A 17,606-nucleotide genomic window follows, 5' to 3' on the forward strand; every position below is an offset into this window, starting at 1 on the left:
AAGCCTTTCGACAATGACTTTGATAATTTGGCAACGTGTCCCAAATGAATGGAAACTGGATACTCTTCAAGACTAGCTCAGTGGAAGGTGTAATGCTTGGTTACAAGGAAAACATGGAGAGACCACATGAAGGAAGATTTTATCAAAGAAGTCCACACCATAGCCACCAATTACAGGAAGTGAAAGCAAATCATAAATGAGGTCCAGAATCCAGCAGCACCTACAGCAGCGTATTGGTTTCGAGGATGCCTTCCTCGAAGAAGAAAAAGAAAAGAAGAAGAAATGTATGTTGTTTTTTTGTTTTTTTTAACTCCCATTCAGTTCAAGGGCTGGAATGTTCAGAGTGGAGGCCTAGGCACCCCCACCCCCGTAATTTCTCTCAGCAACATATGCATAGCAACAGATGTATAGTAACAGTAATCATTTTAGACTCTTTCCTTTGATTGATGACATCATAGAATCTTGGCAGCCAATGGGCTTTCCTTTGACATTAGCGACAACCCCACTACAATTTCTCCAGAAAGGGCACATATGGTTAGAAGATACATTTAATTTTCCCAGAGTTTCTTTCTCTAATTATTAACAACATATTTAATTTAAACTTAAAACACTGACCAACACTAAATTGCCATTATGAATATTTTATTCATTATGACAACGTAAAAATACTGTTGGTGCTTTTTGTTTTTTATTTCTTTTGCTATAACCACACTTGATAAGCATGACACTTTATCTACAGGAATGCTGGAGAAATATACTGATTAGTATTAGCAGTGGCAGTGCTGTAATTCCACAGTCTCTCCACCAGATGTAGTTAAAAACAAAAGAACTACTTAAGGACTTCCAGTTGAAATGTGTGTTTAGATTATAGGTGATGGCAGACAAAACATCAGTATTAGATTTTATTTTATATATGTTATTTTATTTTTACTTTAAAATTTACACCAGCCTCAAAATCTGGTGGAACAACCTGGTACTACAACCCAACGAGCCATGAGACAACTTCAATAATAATTCAATAACAATGCTAATTATAATAATAATAAAAATAATAATGTCATTGACATCCTATTGTATTGTTACACTTGGATCCTGTGAAATACAGGATCTATTTTAAAACATAGTTACTCACATGTAAGTCCTTGATGTAAATATGTAAAAATTGTGTATGTTTCTGTTCTGTGTCCTGTGTACTGTTTGTCTGTATATGTGTCTTTCTTGCTGCTGTTACACCCAAATTTCCCCTTGTGGGACAATTAAAGGTTTATTCTATTCTATTCTAAGTGAGTTTGCTCCAGAATATTTATCAGATCTCTTACAGTCCAGTGTTTCATGCCCCTCTCTATGGTTTTTATTAATTGCAGAGTCCCGACTGACTCATACATCTGATTGAGCATTCTCAGTTTCAGTGTCTTGCTGTTCAGATTAGCTTACTTATCTCACTCACGAACAGTATTTAAACCCCAGCTGAAAACATGGCTCTTTTCAAATGGGTTGTTTTATTGATTTTTTTAAAATTTATTTTTATTCGTCATTAAATGACACTTTAACACTCCATTTGTATCTTTACATCTTTAATTTGTAGATTGTTGTTTTATGAATCTTCAGTTATTGGTTTTGTTTGATTGTTGATAGATTTGCATGCTGTCCATCACTTCAGTGTTTGCTTTTTAGATGTGCTGAATGAACTAATTTGACTAAATACTTTAATCAATTCACAAATTTCATTTTTGTGCATTTTGTGAAGTTGAGCTTATTATACATATTCATATTTTTTTTCCTATTATTTGTAGGGGTTTTTTTGACTTATTTATCATTTATATGACTTTAATTTTTAAAACGTTTCATATTTTAATCCATATTATAATACTGATTTACTTTTACTATAGTCCATTTAAGGCAGTGTGTCAAACATAATGCCCGGACACCAGACTCGACCACACTCCACTCAGGCCCACCGGATGGCTTTTGAAAGTGTTAAGGAAGGCACACATTTTGGGCTTTTAACTGTGATTTCATGTTTTACAGCTTTACAGCACCCTAACCTCCCTGTGGCCATTCATACACATTCATGAACAAGACACAAAAGTACCTCTGTTGTTTACTATTGACTGTTTTTACAATGACTGCACAAAAAAGGTGAATAAACAGAAAGTGTTTTATAATTATAGACCAGTCTGGTGAGCTAGCAGAACTTTTTCTGTAATTTACAAATTCTTACATATGTAAGCTAAAAAATAAAATAAAAAATGTCACGGTGAGAGATTTCTTTCATTATCTAAAGGAGCATTTTTTTATCACGTAGAAAAACTGTTTACACTTCTTGTTTTTATATTAAGATAGCACAGGGATTTAAATGTGTCTGACCCCTTTAAGATCAACATGAGCTGTATGTGGCCCGAGAGGTAAAATCAGCTTAACATCTCTGTTTTAAGGTATTAATTTATTCCAAATACATGCAGGAAACATGTTAGTGTAAAAAAAATTACATAAAAATTAAAGGAATGTCAATTTATTCATATACATAGATTTATAAAAATAATAATTAATTAGCTATAATTCTACATTTAAATAATTAAATTGTTTATCTACATTCTTTAATCATTGACTTCAAGATGAAAAGTGACTCAATTAATTAAATGTTTATTTTTCTGACATGACAGGCTTTTGTTCCTTTACCTGCATACCTGAGGTGTTACTAGGAGTGCTGACATCATTTAGTATGAATGTCGCCTTCATTCATTACTTAATTAGGAAATGAAAAATGTTTCATTGGTAGTCTCATTAGCCTTAGCCACCACTCCTGCTTTTTCTCATCATCACAACTTTGATTCAGTGGAGCTGTAAATGTTTAAACGCATAATTATTTTAACTTTTCTGGTAAAAACGGGCTTCCGTACGTCTCTCCGTTTGACAGAAGGTCCCGCGAGAGAAGCCGATCTCAGGTGAGTCACGGCCCGTTTCGAGGTGAGTCAGCGTGCTCTTGGGCGGTTTCGCGATGCGGGCGGAAGCAGCCTCACCATATTTGTAGTCAAAACTAGCGACGTGGGGAGGCGGGGCGGAGTTTCTCACCAGCACAGAGGCTCGTGAGGATGAACGTCGGTGTCAGTTAACCAGAAGGAGGAAGAGGAGAAGAGGAGGAGGTGAAGAAGTGGAGGGAAAGGTGACATAAAGGTAGTTTGGGGCTAACGCGGTGAGTTTGTTTTTGTCCGTCTTCACGAGCACAAAGTGAAGTTTTCTTTTACTTAAATTTTTTTTTTTTTTTTACCTGTTTTACGCTTAAAAAGAATCAGAAACGCGCATGCACCTTCCGACAGGTGTGTTTGAGTTCCTGTTTACGTCGCACGAGTCAAAATGAAGGTTGGCACTGGCTTATCGAAGCTGGGTACACGAAATGTAACGTTTAACGTTAAATCAGAGGACGTTTCCGCGGTTTTTTGAGATGTTTTCGTAATTTATTTTGTGTAAATTGTTACTTGTTCTGTCAGAGTGGGTTTCAAATACCTTTTTAAATGATAACCAAGTTAATCAATAACAGAAACGTCAAAGAGTGACAAAGCGTTTGTTTTTAGTTGCTGGGAATTATTTAAAGTGAACTGATTTTACCTTCTCTTTATAAAAGAAAGGTTTAAAATGACTTCCTTCTTGTTACTTTTGGCTAAAGTGATTTTCATTCCAATTAATCGATCGGTTGTTCATTGGCTAATAAGACATTAGTTAAAGTTACCCAAACTCATTAAAGTTACCCAAACTCATTAAAGTTACCCAAACTCTGTGGCTGTTTGCTGTTTTGACACATTTTAAACATCTCGTTCCTGCCCTGCTGTTAATTCTTTAATTCAACACTTACAGTATTAGATGTGTTTTTAGTGGGATTAATTCAGCTGGTATAAAGGATTAATTGGCAGGTATCAGTATAATACTTGCAGCTTGTCTCTCTAGCCACTTTAATAGGTGACACAGTGAGTTATCCTGCTGGAAGCAGTCATGGTCACAAAGGGATGGACATGGTCAGGTAACTGTAGTGTTTACGTGATGCTCAGTTGATAATAAGGGGCCCAAAGTGTGCCAAGCAAGATGTCCCCCACACCCGAGCACACCATTAGGAGCCTAAACTGTTGATATAAGGCTAGATGGGTCCATGCTTTCATGTTGTTTACGCCATATTCTGACTGTACCATCGAAAAGTAGCCTCAGATTAAAGTACTTAGCTGACAGGAGCAGTGCCCAGTGTGGTCTTCTGCTACTGCAGCTCATCTGCTTGAGCGTTCCACATGTTGTGAATTCATTCATTTCTGCATACTTTGGCTGCAGTGAGTGGTTATTTGAGTCACTGTTGCCTTCCTGTCAGCTCAAAGCAGTCTGGTCATTCTCCTCTGACATCAACAAGGCTTTTTCACCAAGAGAGCCGCTGCTAACTGGATACTATCTTCTTTGCATGGTTCCCTGTAAAACCCAGAGGGGGTTCTGTGTGAAAATCCCAGCAGATCAGCCCATCTTGCATCAACAACAATGTGACATCCAAAGTCATAAGCAGTTGATCAGGGGTATCTGAAAAGGTGCCCAGTGATTGTAAACATTATGTTGCTCTAAAACAAGTGAATCATTAATCAGCTGGTCAGACAAATAAGTCTGATAGAAATGTGACCACATTTATTACTTCCAGCACTTTCATGAGGTCGTTTATGTATTTTCTACAAGAATATAATACAACATAAGTCTGCTCTTCTCATAATGTGACCATTGGTTCTGTTTTAAATCCTTGTGACTAAATTTCGTACTTTTTGGCTAAATACATTCTCTGGTGAATGAATGATGAAAATATTCCTTCCTTTACTATCTCAGTGAGATAAGCTAGGCGCTTTGCAACAGTGTAAAACTCGTGTGTCCCGTGTTGATGAATCAGCTCTAACTTGGTGAAATTGAATTCTCATGCCTGTAACTCGATTAGACTTCATTTCTGCTGCTCTGTAAACAGGATGCGACTTAGGAGCCGAGCAGAGGTCACTTTACTGCTGGTTCAGTGCAAAAGTGGAGGTTTTGACATGGTGACGCTAAAATGCCACCAAACGGGAGCAGAAATGCAAATAAAGGTTCATTCAGGCGAGAGCAGCTGATGGTGGACAGCGAGAGTTTCCCTGTGTTTGGGACAAAGTATAAAAAGGTAGTTTTCTGGATTTGTGTTTCTTCCAGAAATTGCTAATCTATAAACTTTCGCAAACATGTCACCTTTCTTGATTGAAATCATTGTTTAGATGATTTGCTGTTCTTAGGGACACAGATTTTTTACGTAAGAGTTTTTGTTTTTTAAATGAACCTTCAATGGCTCTGTAAAACTTTTAGGGGTGAGGGATGTTTGACTGGACGCTTAAATCTTGCTGGTCAATGCTGGAAGTGCTACACAGTTAAACGTATTATACTTATTTTATTAATGTACAAATGCAGTTATCAGTTCAAAGATGTTACAATTCCACGTCCTAGAAACGACAATGGCAGCTATATTCACTTTATAGAGTCACTTTATTCTATTATATTCAACTTTTTCTATTTTGTGTACATTTTTACTTTTTGTTTGTTTTTTTACTTATCTGGCAATTTCATGGAAACTTATACTACTGAGCTACTGATGTTTTTATTTACCTCCATATAGTATTTTATTGATCTATTCTAAGTAATTTAAGGTATTCTTTTATTGTTGTAAGACAGGAACATCGATTTAAGGTTAAATAAAGTAGATAGTGTCTTATCTCATTTTTCACATAGTTATCTGTGTAATAAGTGACTCAAGAAGAAGTAGTAGTAGTTCAGGTTATAAACCTGACTTTAAGTTTGTACAGTCGAGGTTTTGGTTTTAATGTTTATAAACCTTTTAGTTTTCAGACGACCTCTGATTGAATTCCTAATGTTAATCAAATTGAAGACTTACATTTTTTTCAGTTTTTAGAAATTTCTATCTAACAGTTAATAAATAAACTGTAAACATTTTATTTTCATAATAACTTCTTGTTTGAGTAATCCTGTCTCATGAGACTGGTTATAAAACATTCACATGGCGCTGCTCACACACAGGTGATGTCAGACATGCAGCCCTGTGTGAAGTGTTGTTAGAAAGGTAACAAACTCAGGAGGAATTTTTCAGCACGCATAGTTTTGCTCGATCTGGGCAGGTTAAATCTCCACTGTAGGTTTACAAGTGCACATTTTAATTTAAAAGTAAATCGATGAATGAATCCTTGTAATTTCAAATAACTTATAAATCAGTATCAAAATATGAACTCAGATTCATAAAATATTCATGTTCTTTTCTAATGCTGGCCCAGTTTTTATGTTTTTAAACATAAGTTTAATGCTCATTTTGTTATTTGACAAACTAAGTCTTGCTTCTTGAATGAGGAAGGACGTTTGAGGTTTATCAGACGTTATGATACTGATCCTGAAGGTGAAGACTTGAAATGGCGGCATTTATCCCGGGCGGCGTGCTGTCAGAATGTGTCGGCAGCTGTGAGTTCACACGCTGTGTTTGTGTGGGTGTGTCGGCTTAGCAGGGAGTGTCGTCCTCAGGTTACTAAAGGGCACATTCTCTGGAGTCATGTGTGCTTCCTAGTGTAGGTGTGTATATACCTGTATTACTGACATTGTGGGGACATAAGTGTGTTTACTGTCACTGTGTCAGGACTTAATGTCGTAAGAGGAACCGGAAGGACCCTGAATTGGATAAGCAGAAAAGGGTTGGGTGGATGGTAGAGGTCTGCTTTTAAGGGAGTTAGGTGTGTGTGTGCGTGCGAGCTGGTATTACCAGCATTGTGGGGACCAGAACTCCTACCTGTGTTGTACAACATTGCATTTAAAGATTAATCTGTGCTTCTGTGTTGAACCCATGTAGAGCCTCTACACAAGCAGCCAATGCTGTTACAAGTGTATCATTTTCAATTTCAGATAAAGCAGAAAAAAGAAGCAGCGAGAAATTTGTAGAGGAAATGACATTAGACAAATAACTGTGTCAATGCAACACATAGTTACGTTTCTGGGCTCAAGTTATGGTGTGTGTGTGTGTGTGTGTGTGTTGGTCAGAGAGAGAGATGCACTTCAGTGACCCTGCTGAACTTGCTGAACTTGCTGAACTCGCAGAGATAAGAGCATTCCCGAGGCAGAGTTGCAGCTCGTAGGTTCAGACCCTCTTTAAAAATTCCTTTGATTTGTTGATTGAGGGTTGTGACTAAACACTGCTGCTCACTAGACGGCACAATATAGACCTGGATTACAGATGAGGGCACCAACATGAAGCAAACCCACTCCGCAGGTGGAGCGTAAAGCTCAGTGAATGAAAGGAGAGTTCTTGAAACTCAATCTTGTTCCTGGAGAGTCAGCTCAAAAACTTTATCTGATGGATGTATCTAAATTGAGAAGGGCAGATGCTGTATGTATATCTGATTATTGTTATCTAAACTCTAATGTAATCTGAGTCTGACACGCTCGACATTTCTATCTTAGTTTCTGTTTTTGTAGCATACATTAATCCACTGCAGACGTACCAAGTGAAACTGTTTGGGTTATGTAGGCAAACTGATGCAGGTCTATGTAAGATCCTTACTGATAACTCTTCCCTGACAGAGCTTTCAGTAAAATTCTGAGGTGTAGATATTTTTTACTCATGGTCTTCTTTTTTTCAGGTTTATGCTGGTTACCTGCTGTCTCTGTGACATCACTGCAAATACTGTCGTTAATACCACCTGGTTTGCAGACCAAGGAGCTGAATCACTGCTGACAATCTGACTTATCTTACTTCACAAACTGACAATTTGACACAGAAGCTCACTCTTGTGAGTGGTTGAAGAATTCATTAAACTTTTTCACACAGATCAGAGAACTTATTTGCCAAAGACTTCAATGGCGGCATCAGAACTGATACAGGAAGATGATGATAACTGCATAGAAGTGATTTCAGCAGATTCGCCTTCACCTCCTCAGTCTACTAAGGTGCCCAACCATAACCCAACCCACCACATCTCCCGGGCACCTCCTTCTGAGGACGTTCTCGATGGTGATGGTGATGGCAAATGCAAACGTGAGCGCAGAAAAATTACTGAAGTGCTGAAAGAGAACCAGCTGATAAACTCGCTGTGCAACAAGATCCGGCAACGCTGCGACTACGACCAGATAACCAAGGAGTCAGACAACCCTCTCCCTAAAGAGTGGTGGAAAACGGGTGTGTCCTTTATTTACGCCTTCTTCGCCCTGGTGTTAAACGCTGTCATAATCGTTATCATCCACGAGCGGGTGCCAGACACGTCTGTGAGTCCGCCGCTTCCTGACAAGTTCTTCGACTACATTGACAGAGTGCCCTGGGCCTTCAAAGCAACAGAGGCCTGTGGCTTGACTCTCTGTGGATTGTGGTTGGTCCAGTGGCTGGCACTTAAACACAGGTAATACTAAGGATTGAAGGTGTACTAACAATCGTACTGCACCCAAGCCCAATTCCCTTCCCTTATATAGTAAACTTCAGTGTGACTTAGCATCTCGACTGCCCTCTATCTTTTAAACTCACATTCTTGCAGAGCACAAGTTTCACAGTGTCATGCATTACGCGGTTTAATTGTAGTTGACGGAGCGTTAGTGAGGCATGCTCCAGTGCATTTAGCAATCACTACAGGGATTTTCCGACAGAGAAAGTTTTCCCTCATCTCCTGATCGCAAGGGTGTTTTGATCTGTGGCAAAGGCAAGTCACTAATTCCTAACTTGTTGTTTTTGTCAGCATCTCTGCTTATGCTAGTGAATTATGTTTAATTACCTTGTGGTCATGTTAGAAACACATAAAATGCTGGGAGTTTTTCATCATGGGTCCCCACTCTCTATTGTAGTCAATTTTATTTCTCCCTCAGATTTTTGCACTACTTAATAAATGAACTGGTTCTTATATACAGTGTTCCCCCAGTTATCCCGGGGGTTACGTAGTGCTTTTCCACTCAAAAGGGTTCAGTTTCTTGCCAAACTGTCCTTTGGCACACGGACTGGAATCTCACTGAAAAAACACTTTTATGTTATGGCAGAGCGATCGTGGCTCGGCGGTGTTTCTTCATGATTGCGACGCTCTACCTGTATCGCTGCATCACCATGTACATCACCACCCTGCCGGTACCTGGAAAACACTTAGAGTGCGCGCCAAAGGTATGTAAAGGTGCACCTAAGTACACTCACCTGTTCACTATTCACCCTTCTTCAGTTAAAGATCATTTGTCCTCTCCATGCAGCTCTACAACGATGTGACGGAGAAAATGTGGCGGATTCTCCGGATGGTCTCAGGAGGAGGTAAAACTAGATTTATAAAATATGTACAGTAAGTTTTTAGTATTTGGCTTGTAGCTGGACACTGATTCACAGGAAACACTAGTGTATTCAAGCACCGGACACTGCTGCATTGCACTGTGGCATAAACAGCAGTGATCAGTGGTTGGTGATTAGGGCATCTGAGATTGATCATTAGTGGGTTTTATTCGTACAAAAGGAGTACTGATGTAACATTTATGCTCACTCACACTCAGGTGCCTCGTTTCCACCACCAACAATTATCAACGTCAGCTAAGGTTACATTAGAAAACGAGTCCACTTAACATTAATGTGCAGAGTTCTGCATCTTTCTTAATCATGTGAAATGAATAATTATTTAAACTTAAAATGCTGTATTTCTTTTTGTCTTCAGGTTTGAACGTGACCGGCTCTCACATCTTGTGTGGAGACTATTTGTACAGCGGTCACACCATCATGCTGAGGCTGTCCTACCTCTTCATCAAGGAGTGTGAGTTACCGCACACCTATTTATTTTTACATGATCACACACATTGATATGCAACTTATCACGAATAAACTCATGTCGATGTTAAATAATAGACACTTGGCTTCACATTACCCTGATTACTACTTAGCCGTAGTATTAAACTAATTTGTGCATGTTGCTTTATTAATATTCCCTGTTTGTGTTCAGACTGCCCCCCCAGGTTCTGGTGGTATCGTTGGTTCTGCTTTTTCCTGAGCATATTTGGACTCATCTGCATCCTCCTTGGCCACGAACACTACAGCATTGACGTGGTGGTTGCATACTTTGTCGTCAACTGGACCTTCCGGTGGTACTACGCCATGCTGGAATCACATGTGAGTAGGCCGATAGGACATAGTATATATAATTTGTTATACATTTTTATATACACTTTTTATTTGGAATGTGTTTGTGTTGGGTCATCTTGTTTTGGCCCATTGTTATTTCACTGTGTCAAGTATTATTACATTAAGATAAAGATAAATAAAGAGTTTTAAACTCATACCATAGCTGCATCTACTAAAAATATCGGACAAGTTCAAATCCGAGTGACTTCAAAATTGACTGAAAACAACAACTGTTTCTTCTCTTCTAACTTCTGGTGCTCTGTCAGGTACACAATCAGGAACCCAACAAGTACCTGACTAGGACCTGGTGGAACCGGATCTTCAAATTCCTGGAAGGGAACGTCAAGGCCACTGTCCCCGTTGAGTTTGGGTGGCCGGTGCCCATCCCTACTACCTCATGCAGACGGAGATACAGTATAGTGGACAGGTATGATAGTTAAGTGAGGACTAAGAGGAGGGGAGATAAGTGACCTGATGACAGCAGCATCTGTCCTCCCTGACTCCTGAAGAAGACGAATGGACAGAGGTGGACATGAGACTTTACTTTCAGATTATTTATTTATTGGAATCAGCATTTTTCTATTGAGGAAGAGGACTCACAGGAGGAAGAGACAGTGCGTTTATATTATTAACATCATCTGGTATAGAGTCATTAAAGTTGGTGCCGCTAGCTACATGCTAGCTCTTTATCAGAAACAACATTTTTAATGTCTTCAGCATCCATGATGTAAACCTGCCAACAAGAAAAAACACTGTTCTTTTGTAAGCTAGTCTGAGAGTGGTGCCAAAGCTAAACCTCTAAGCTGTGTTGTATTTTCAGTCTGCATTGTTGCTAACTGTGCTAACTATATATTTGGGGTATACTTAAGGAAAATGAAGCTGCACATACAAAAGAGACTAAATCTAAACTAGCTGTGTTGTTGTTTCTGGATGTGCAACCTCCCACAAAATAAAACCCTTAAGTATTACAGTTCATTCTGGCTGTGGTGGTTTACAGTAGTTTGACTTCAAATTCTCAGTGCTAGCTCCAGGCGGGTCCTTATCAGTGTGAATTAATGTGTTCTTGTAGCTTTATGTTCTTGATTGTTGTTGTTGTTTAAGTTATGTTTTCAAGTCTGAATGTTAAGTGTTAAGGCACTGAGTTAATGGTGGGTTTTTTAAAAAACAATGCCATATCAATCAGTGAAAGAAAACCTTCCTGCAAACTTTGATTCTACCTAATGTACCTAGTAAAGCGTTAATAATGAAGGTCGTTGTGCCATAAAGCTCCACAATTTTATAAAAATGTTTCTTCACATTTTGCTCATGTTGACTTGAACACACTGTCACAATCACGTTTGCTTTGATAATAAAAGATTTATTTTGAGCACAGAGCAGTTTACTAGTGTTAAATATTCCTGTTTTAAGATGAACTACTACATACAATGCACATATACAGCTTCTGTATAATGTTCAGTTTCAGCAGATTTGTGTGATTCATGGTACAAAGTCATCTTTACAGTATTTATATTATATGGACATGAGGTAGCGTCCGTGTTCTTCATCTCTCTGGAGGAAAGAAAAAAAAGCTCCTGTCTCTTTAAGGCCCACGTCCTTAAAAGTCCTTAAAAGCCAACTTTCAGAATCATTCACTGCTTGTGAGCTGTATTTATTCTTATCGTCACACTGACGACAACAACAGCCAGATGTTGTCACCTTAAATAAACTGTAGGTTACTTGTTAAAATGCTGCAAAACTGAACAAAAGAAGCCTCAGACATGTCAAAAATGTGAAAGGAAATTCAATGTGAATGCTTGTCATTTCAATTTTTATCATGTTTTCATCCAGGTTTGGCTCAGGACTTTTTCTAAAAAGTTTGGTTTTATTTTCTTATTTGCTCACTTTTATTCTCTGTAAGTCAGAAAACCAGCATTGCAGTATCAGGAAGAACTGAGTTGTTGTGTTGTGATATCAGTGTTAATTGTTCTGACCATCATGGCTTTTAAGTTAAAATAAAAACTTAATAATATGCGAACTAGGCAGTTATCAGCTGTAAATTCATAAATCTTTCAGGAAAAGATTGCAGAGGTTGTTTGGTTTAGTGACATTGTTTAGCGTGTTACGGTCATAACTTAAGATAAAGATTTATGATTGGAAAATAGAAATAGAAGTGTATTGATGAATGTTCAATCATCCACATAAGGAAATCTCAAAGTTTATTCCTGACGAAACGTTTCTCTCACTGAAAACACTACGTCCACTTTTTGGGATAAAAATTAAACTACTTAACAGTTTAAGCAGAGATAAAAACTAAATAAGTTGAGCAGTCGTTTCATAAGGATTCAAGTCATTTTCTCAGTGGGTTTCAATTTTAAAAAAAAATTTAAAAAAATCCGAGGATTTATTTTAATTTTGACTATTTTGGGGGCACCAATAAGCCTACATACACAATGACGTTACTGCTACGTGCCCATAGTAGTGTTGTTTGGTCTGTTCGTGCTGTTGACATACTGGTAAACTACATTTAGTTTAGGTGCTATGATGATTAACCTAAGATATACCTGTGCGCCACTCCTCATCGTGTAGGAGGAGTTCACAGCCAAAGAAACAAACACGCAGACAGAAAAGTCACGCATGTCATTTTATTACATTGTAGTTGTTTGTCATTGTGTGATTATTCCTCCCCCACCCCCCACCCCTGTCCCTTCAGAGCTCTCATCCAGCATTAAGAGTCCAGCTGCAGTAAACAAACAGAAAAGATATGTAGATATTTAACAGAAAATAGTTTTACACACATGGTTAAAATCTCAGCTTTTATGAGTTTATTCACAGTAATTATTTCATACTAGACCCCAGTGTATCACTTTTATAGTTTAAAGAAACTTTAGGTTAATTATTAACACTTCTCTGCAGCGCCTCCTGGTGTGTAAATGCCAGTGTTTATTATTAGTTTGCATGTACAGGCAGGCGCTCACTGACTAAAACCAAACTTAGTATAATACAAAAGCAATGTAATGAGTACAAAATCATTGTAAAATTAAAATTATTTAAGACCAGCTGATGTATGTAATTAATAAGAGTATCATAAAAATCTTATTTAAATATTATTTGTTTATTTGGCCATTAAATATATTTATTTAAAAATAACTGCAGCTCACTTCCCGAATGTCTCAAAAACTGTTAAATATATAAAACTGAAAGTTTTACTGGGGGAATCAGGATCTGTACATTAAAAAAGTCTCAGTGTTGGCGAGTTAAAAACATTCCCATAAAACCCCCTTTCTGATCACACACTGATAAAACAAATACATTTTAAAAACTTCACATCTTAAGTAAAAAAGTGAAAAAAATTACAGGAATAAAGAAAATATACATTTTTTTAAATAACTAAAATAAATACATTTATTATTAAAAAGGGAAATAAAAACACTGTTGTATTTTATTCTTATACTTTTTATATATTACATTTAATTTGAATTTTTGGCGTATATTCACTTAGACTAATTTCAAAATCCTTCAAATTTTATAATGTCCTATATTTATGAATATGACTGGACTGTCAGTGACAGATATTGAAAAAAATAAAACCCGACCTGGAAGTGCTTCCTGATATCTGCTGGCTCTGCCTCCTCTTCCTTTTACCCTGAAGATTAAAAAAAGAAGCAGAAGCTTTCAGGCACAGACATGCAAAGGGAGTACTTCTGATAAATAAAGTGAACATACGTAATTGTCCCGAGCAGACCATCCAGGGTAGAGCTGCATGTGGAGGAGTCTCTCTTTCTGCGCCAGGTCGTAATATTTGGACTGCTCGGAGTGGGACAGAGCGTGCCACTGAGGAACAGAGACAGCAAGTGCTTATTAAACAAACTCATAGTTGCATAAATTAAACATCAAACATTAAAAATGGTGAAAAGAGCTACATCTGCCAGCCACCAAAGAAACCCTTTGAACTGTGTTTCTGTTGCCCTACTCCTGCGTCACTCTGACATCACCGTGACATCACCAGGTTTCTCACCCTGCGGCCCAGGATGCGGTTGATGGCGGCGCTCTCTCTCTCCTGGCCTTCCTGCAGCACTTTGTGTCTCATCTCCTTCATGTAGAGCATGAAGGCGTTCAGAGGCTTCTTCACAGGCTGCCTGCTGCCGAGGACGAGAGGCACGAGCACACAGAGCGTTCATTCACACCACTGGTTTCCATCAGAAGCACTGCTCAACTTTAGTAACCCACCACAAGCTCACCTGAAGGCACTGTTGCTGTGGTAACAGGTGTGCTGCCCGGACTGGGCGGAGACCTGCTGGGCAGCAGCAGCGCTGACTGGCTGGCTGTACAGAGAGGAAGAGGGGAAGTGTCTGTCGCTGTAGAGGAGGAGAGGAACGAGAGGATGGACGGTCTGCAGAAGGACAAGGAGAGAGGCTCGAATTCAAATGTTTAGTTTAAAAAAATAGAACAAGGCATTACTAATCCAAAAAAGTTCATTTTAAATAATTTATTGTACTACTATTAATTTATTTATAGTTGAGAAAATGGATGGTTTAATTTAAATTGCAGGTAACAGGTTGTTAAATGTATAATGAATACATTTATTTATACATTTATTTCCTTTTGTGTATTATCGGTGCTTCACGCCCAGCTTCCTCGTGGCTGCTGATCTCTGTAATTTCCTGGTGTTTCAGTCTTGATCATAACAGAAACAGAAAGCAGCAGCTTGTAGCTTTTTCCCTTTTTAGCTGAAAACATGACACCACAGTATGTTCAACACATCAGGCACATGAAAACAGCCTGGGGACAGTGGACCCCGAGCCTGGACTGCATTTAACACTGATTCTGTTAGAAAGGGAACATACTGGCTTTAAGGGAAGGTTTCAACACACACACACACACATAACCATCAGAAGTGAATCAAGGCCTCATCCTGACAGTGAGAACAGATGGGGATAAAAACACTCACAGTATCAGCAGCAGTGCTTTGAGTCTGTGGCATGTTATTTTGCCCCCTGCTGGTCGGATTGAGATACTGCTGCTGCTCAGCTGGCCACCAATCGTACGCCTGTGGTTTAACTGAAACAGAAGAAGGAAACAAATCACTTTCAAATGTTGTCAGAATGTTGTCTTTTTTGGTGGGCTTATTTTTATTTATGTTCATTGATTTTTACCGCCACAGCTCAGCCCTGCAGAGTTTGGATTTAGTCGCATCTCCTGAAATGAGATCAATAATCCAAACAGTTTACAGTGACTGAGGCAGTCAGAATGAATAATATATACATTTCATTATCATCTTAGTATGCATTACATTATATATTACAAATAATCATTTACTAGTTATTGCTCTATCATTAATATGTAACTGTCAACACGAAAAGGTAATCAAAGATTTATAAGCACTTACATTTGACTGACACTTTTACTCTGTTTACTTTTGTCTGTTAAAACTGTTTTATTGTTATTTTAGTTACATTTATATTTGATACAAAAGACATTGAGCTGCCATGAATATCTTTATTTACCAAACAGTTATCATTTGTACATGAAAATCTTAATTTTAAAAGAGGACTATGATGAAATTTACCATTTAAAACATAAAAAACATTTTTGTAATTTACTTTACAATAAAATTAAGTTATATTAATAAGTTTTGTAGAAATTACCTTGTATTTATGTGACATCAATATGACTATTTATGACAATGACTTTACCATACAACAGTTTTGAGTCCCCAAATAAGGACCAAAGAGCCGGTAATACACCCAGGTTATAATTTGATATAATTCAATTAAAAATCCAATAATAACAATAATCACTAGAATGAATACTTACCTCTATGCCGGGCATCTGTCTGTCCTTGACTGTAAGGAGGGAATAGAAACCTAAAGTAAAAGTAGATTTAGAGATTTGTGGATAATTCAGATGTTAACACAGAGAAGAGTGGCAGGAGTGTGATTCGTCTCTACTGTAGAGATGAACTCGTGTCCATGATGTTTATAAACCCTTCGACCTCCCCACCCCCCAACAAACAGTTATTTTCTTCCCTCAGGTTCTTCCAGTGCTCTCCTCATAGTTTTCTCTCCTACAACCTACAAAACCTCCCAAATGCTCACAGATTTTAATCTATCTACAACCTCAATCACCTGAGAGTCGGGGCTGGTTTAGCTCTTTATTCCTGTGGCCATAATACTGTCTTTCATCAGTCTACTTCATAAATCGAAACTGCCAAAAGAGGAGAAAAAATATTTCCTTAACATATTAAACTATTCGTTTTTCACAGAAAAACAGTTGTTTTTTTTTCAATTTCACTCTTTTATTTCCATTTGCAGGCCCTAGAAACGCACACACAATACGTTCCATTAACAATAAAAAACATTTATATTTAGAACATTTTGTGCATAAACACTCTCAGATATAATCCTCTTTTTTATTTCACCACAACCTTTGACTCCTCCCTCTCTCGCTCCCCCCCAGGTTCAGTGTTGGTGTCAGGGGTGAGGATCCCTCTGGCTTTGCTGGCACGACTGTCAGAAGTGTTTTGCTGCGATGCGCCCGATTAAATCATGACCGATAGAAACCATCAAAGGAAATAATCAGGCATATTTTTTTGTTTTAATAACATATCAAACACATATTGTTTAAAAAAGATTTTAGTGAAAGCACAACTCCCCCCAAAGGCCAAGGGCTAGATTAAAGCTGATGCCAGCATTGGTAATGCAATAGTGATGTGATAGCCTCACGTAGTGTATTATTCTTTTTGTGTCACTTGAGATTTTAACATATATTCATGCAGTGTATGAATATATTTATTTATTTTTCACATGGGTAAAAAACATTAGATGTGTGTAGCTCGTCAGGAAAGTGTTCACAGGAAAAAGAGTTGAGGGATGGGGGGGAACAATGCAGGGGGTGGGGAACTCCAGGCCTCAAGGCCCGTCCTGCAAGTTTTAGATATCACTCTAGGTCAACACATCCAAATCAAATGATTAGTTCATTACCTCTGTAGAACTTCAAGACATGTTGATGAGGTAATTTTGAATCATTTAGTTCAAGGAGACATCTAAAACCTGCAGGACACCGAGTTCCCCCATTCTGTTCTAATGAGAGCTTCCAGCAGGGTAACACACAGTGCTACAAAACTCAGATAATCTCAAACTGGTTTCTTGAACATGCTCTAAATCAAAGATTTGCATCATGCACGTGCAACCAGCAAATCTGTAGGAACTGTGCGATGCTTTAATGTCAATATGGAGAAAAATCTCTGAGCTATGTTTCCAGCGCATTGTTGAATTTCTGCCTGGACGAATTAAGGCAGTTCTAAAGGCTAAAGGAGGTCCAACTCAGTACTAGTAAGCTTTTTATTTTATTTTTTTATTCAAGGAAGCATGTTACTATCTAAATTAAGCACACAGTTCACACAGTACGATTTGTAACATTTTGCTGTTCCAGACAAGTGAAACCCTAAAGCCTACCTCGGTATCTAACA

General features: G+C 38.1%; 2 protein-coding genes across 6 annotated transcripts; one reads left to right on the forward strand and one right to left on the reverse strand.

The window, feature by feature from the left end:
* Positions 1-2,967: 2,967 nt before the first annotated feature.
* On the forward strand, positions 2,968-11,530 carry sgms2b (sphingomyelin synthase 2b). Of its 2 annotated transcripts, none has more exons than XM_019360292.2 (7): positions 2,968-3,174; positions 7,671-8,423; positions 9,049-9,166; positions 9,250-9,307; positions 9,699-9,794; positions 9,981-10,147; positions 10,426-11,530. In XM_019360292.2, exons 2-7 carry the CDS (start codon positions 7,888-7,890, stop codon positions 10,597-10,599), a joined length of 1,149 nt encoding a protein of 382 aa, XP_019215837.1. In that variant the 5' UTR covers positions 2,968-3,174; positions 7,671-7,887; the 3' UTR covers positions 10,600-11,530. The 2 variants fall into 2 exon arrangements, with proteins under 2 accessions (XP_019215837.1, XP_003454699.1); XM_003454651.5 differs by having other exon boundaries at positions 2,969-3,193.
* A 145-nt stretch (positions 11,531-11,675) lies between these two features.
* LOC100697366 (transcription factor 7-like 2) lies at positions 11,676-17,344 on the reverse strand. Of its 4 annotated transcripts, XM_013277176.3 has the most exons (7): positions 15,953-17,344; positions 15,292-15,334; positions 15,087-15,196; positions 14,377-14,528; positions 14,154-14,277; positions 13,862-13,969; positions 13,627-13,781 (listed from the first exon to the last, which is right to left on the reverse strand). In XM_013277176.3, the coding sequence occupies exons 1-7, from the start codon at positions 15,965-15,967 to the stop codon at positions 13,698-13,700; spliced, it is 636 nt and encodes a 211-aa protein (XP_013132630.1). In that variant the 5' UTR covers positions 15,968-17,344; the 3' UTR covers positions 13,627-13,697. The 4 variants fall into 4 exon arrangements, with proteins under 4 accessions (XP_013132629.1, XP_013132630.1, XP_025761734.1 ...); XM_013277175.3 differs by adding an exon at positions 11,676-12,875 and having other exon boundaries at positions 13,732-13,781; positions 15,087-17,344; XM_025905949.1 differs by having other exon boundaries at positions 14,154-14,274; positions 15,087-17,344.
* Positions 17,345-17,606: the final 262 nt, after the last annotated feature.

The sequence above is a fragment of the Oreochromis niloticus genome, linkage group LG3, assembly GCF_001858045.2.
Source record: "Oreochromis niloticus isolate F11D_XX linkage group LG3, O_niloticus_UMD_NMBU, whole genome shotgun sequence".
NCBI classification, from domain to species: Eukaryota; Metazoa; Chordata; class Actinopteri; order Cichliformes; family Cichlidae; genus Oreochromis; species Oreochromis niloticus.

Bases quoted from the DNA above. Each gene is read 5' to 3' on its own strand.
- sgms2b (XM_019360292.2), top strand. From the start codon at position 7,888: ATGGCGGCATCAGAACTGATACAGGAAGATGATGATAACTGCATAGAA. The intron at 8,424-9,048 runs GTAATACTAAGG...ATGTTATGGCAG, and splicing joins TGGCTGGCACTTAAACACAG to AGCGATCGTGGCTCGGCGGT. The intron at 9,308-9,698 runs GTAAAACTAGAT...TTTTGTCTTCAG, and splicing joins CCGGATGGTCTCAGGAGGAG to GTTTGAACGTGACCGGCTCT.
- LOC100697366 (XM_013277174.3), bottom strand. From the start codon at position 15,281: ATGAACATAAATAAAAATAAGCCCACCAAAAAAGACAACATTCTGACA. The intron at 14,529-15,086 runs GTGAGTGTTTTT...GTCCTTCTGCAG, and splicing joins AAAGCACTGCTGCTGATACT to ACCGTCCATCCTCTCGTTCC. The intron at 13,970-14,153 runs GTGAGAAACCTG...TCTGTTCCTCAG, and splicing joins ACCGCATCCTGGGCCGCAGG to TGGCACGCTCTGTCCCACTC.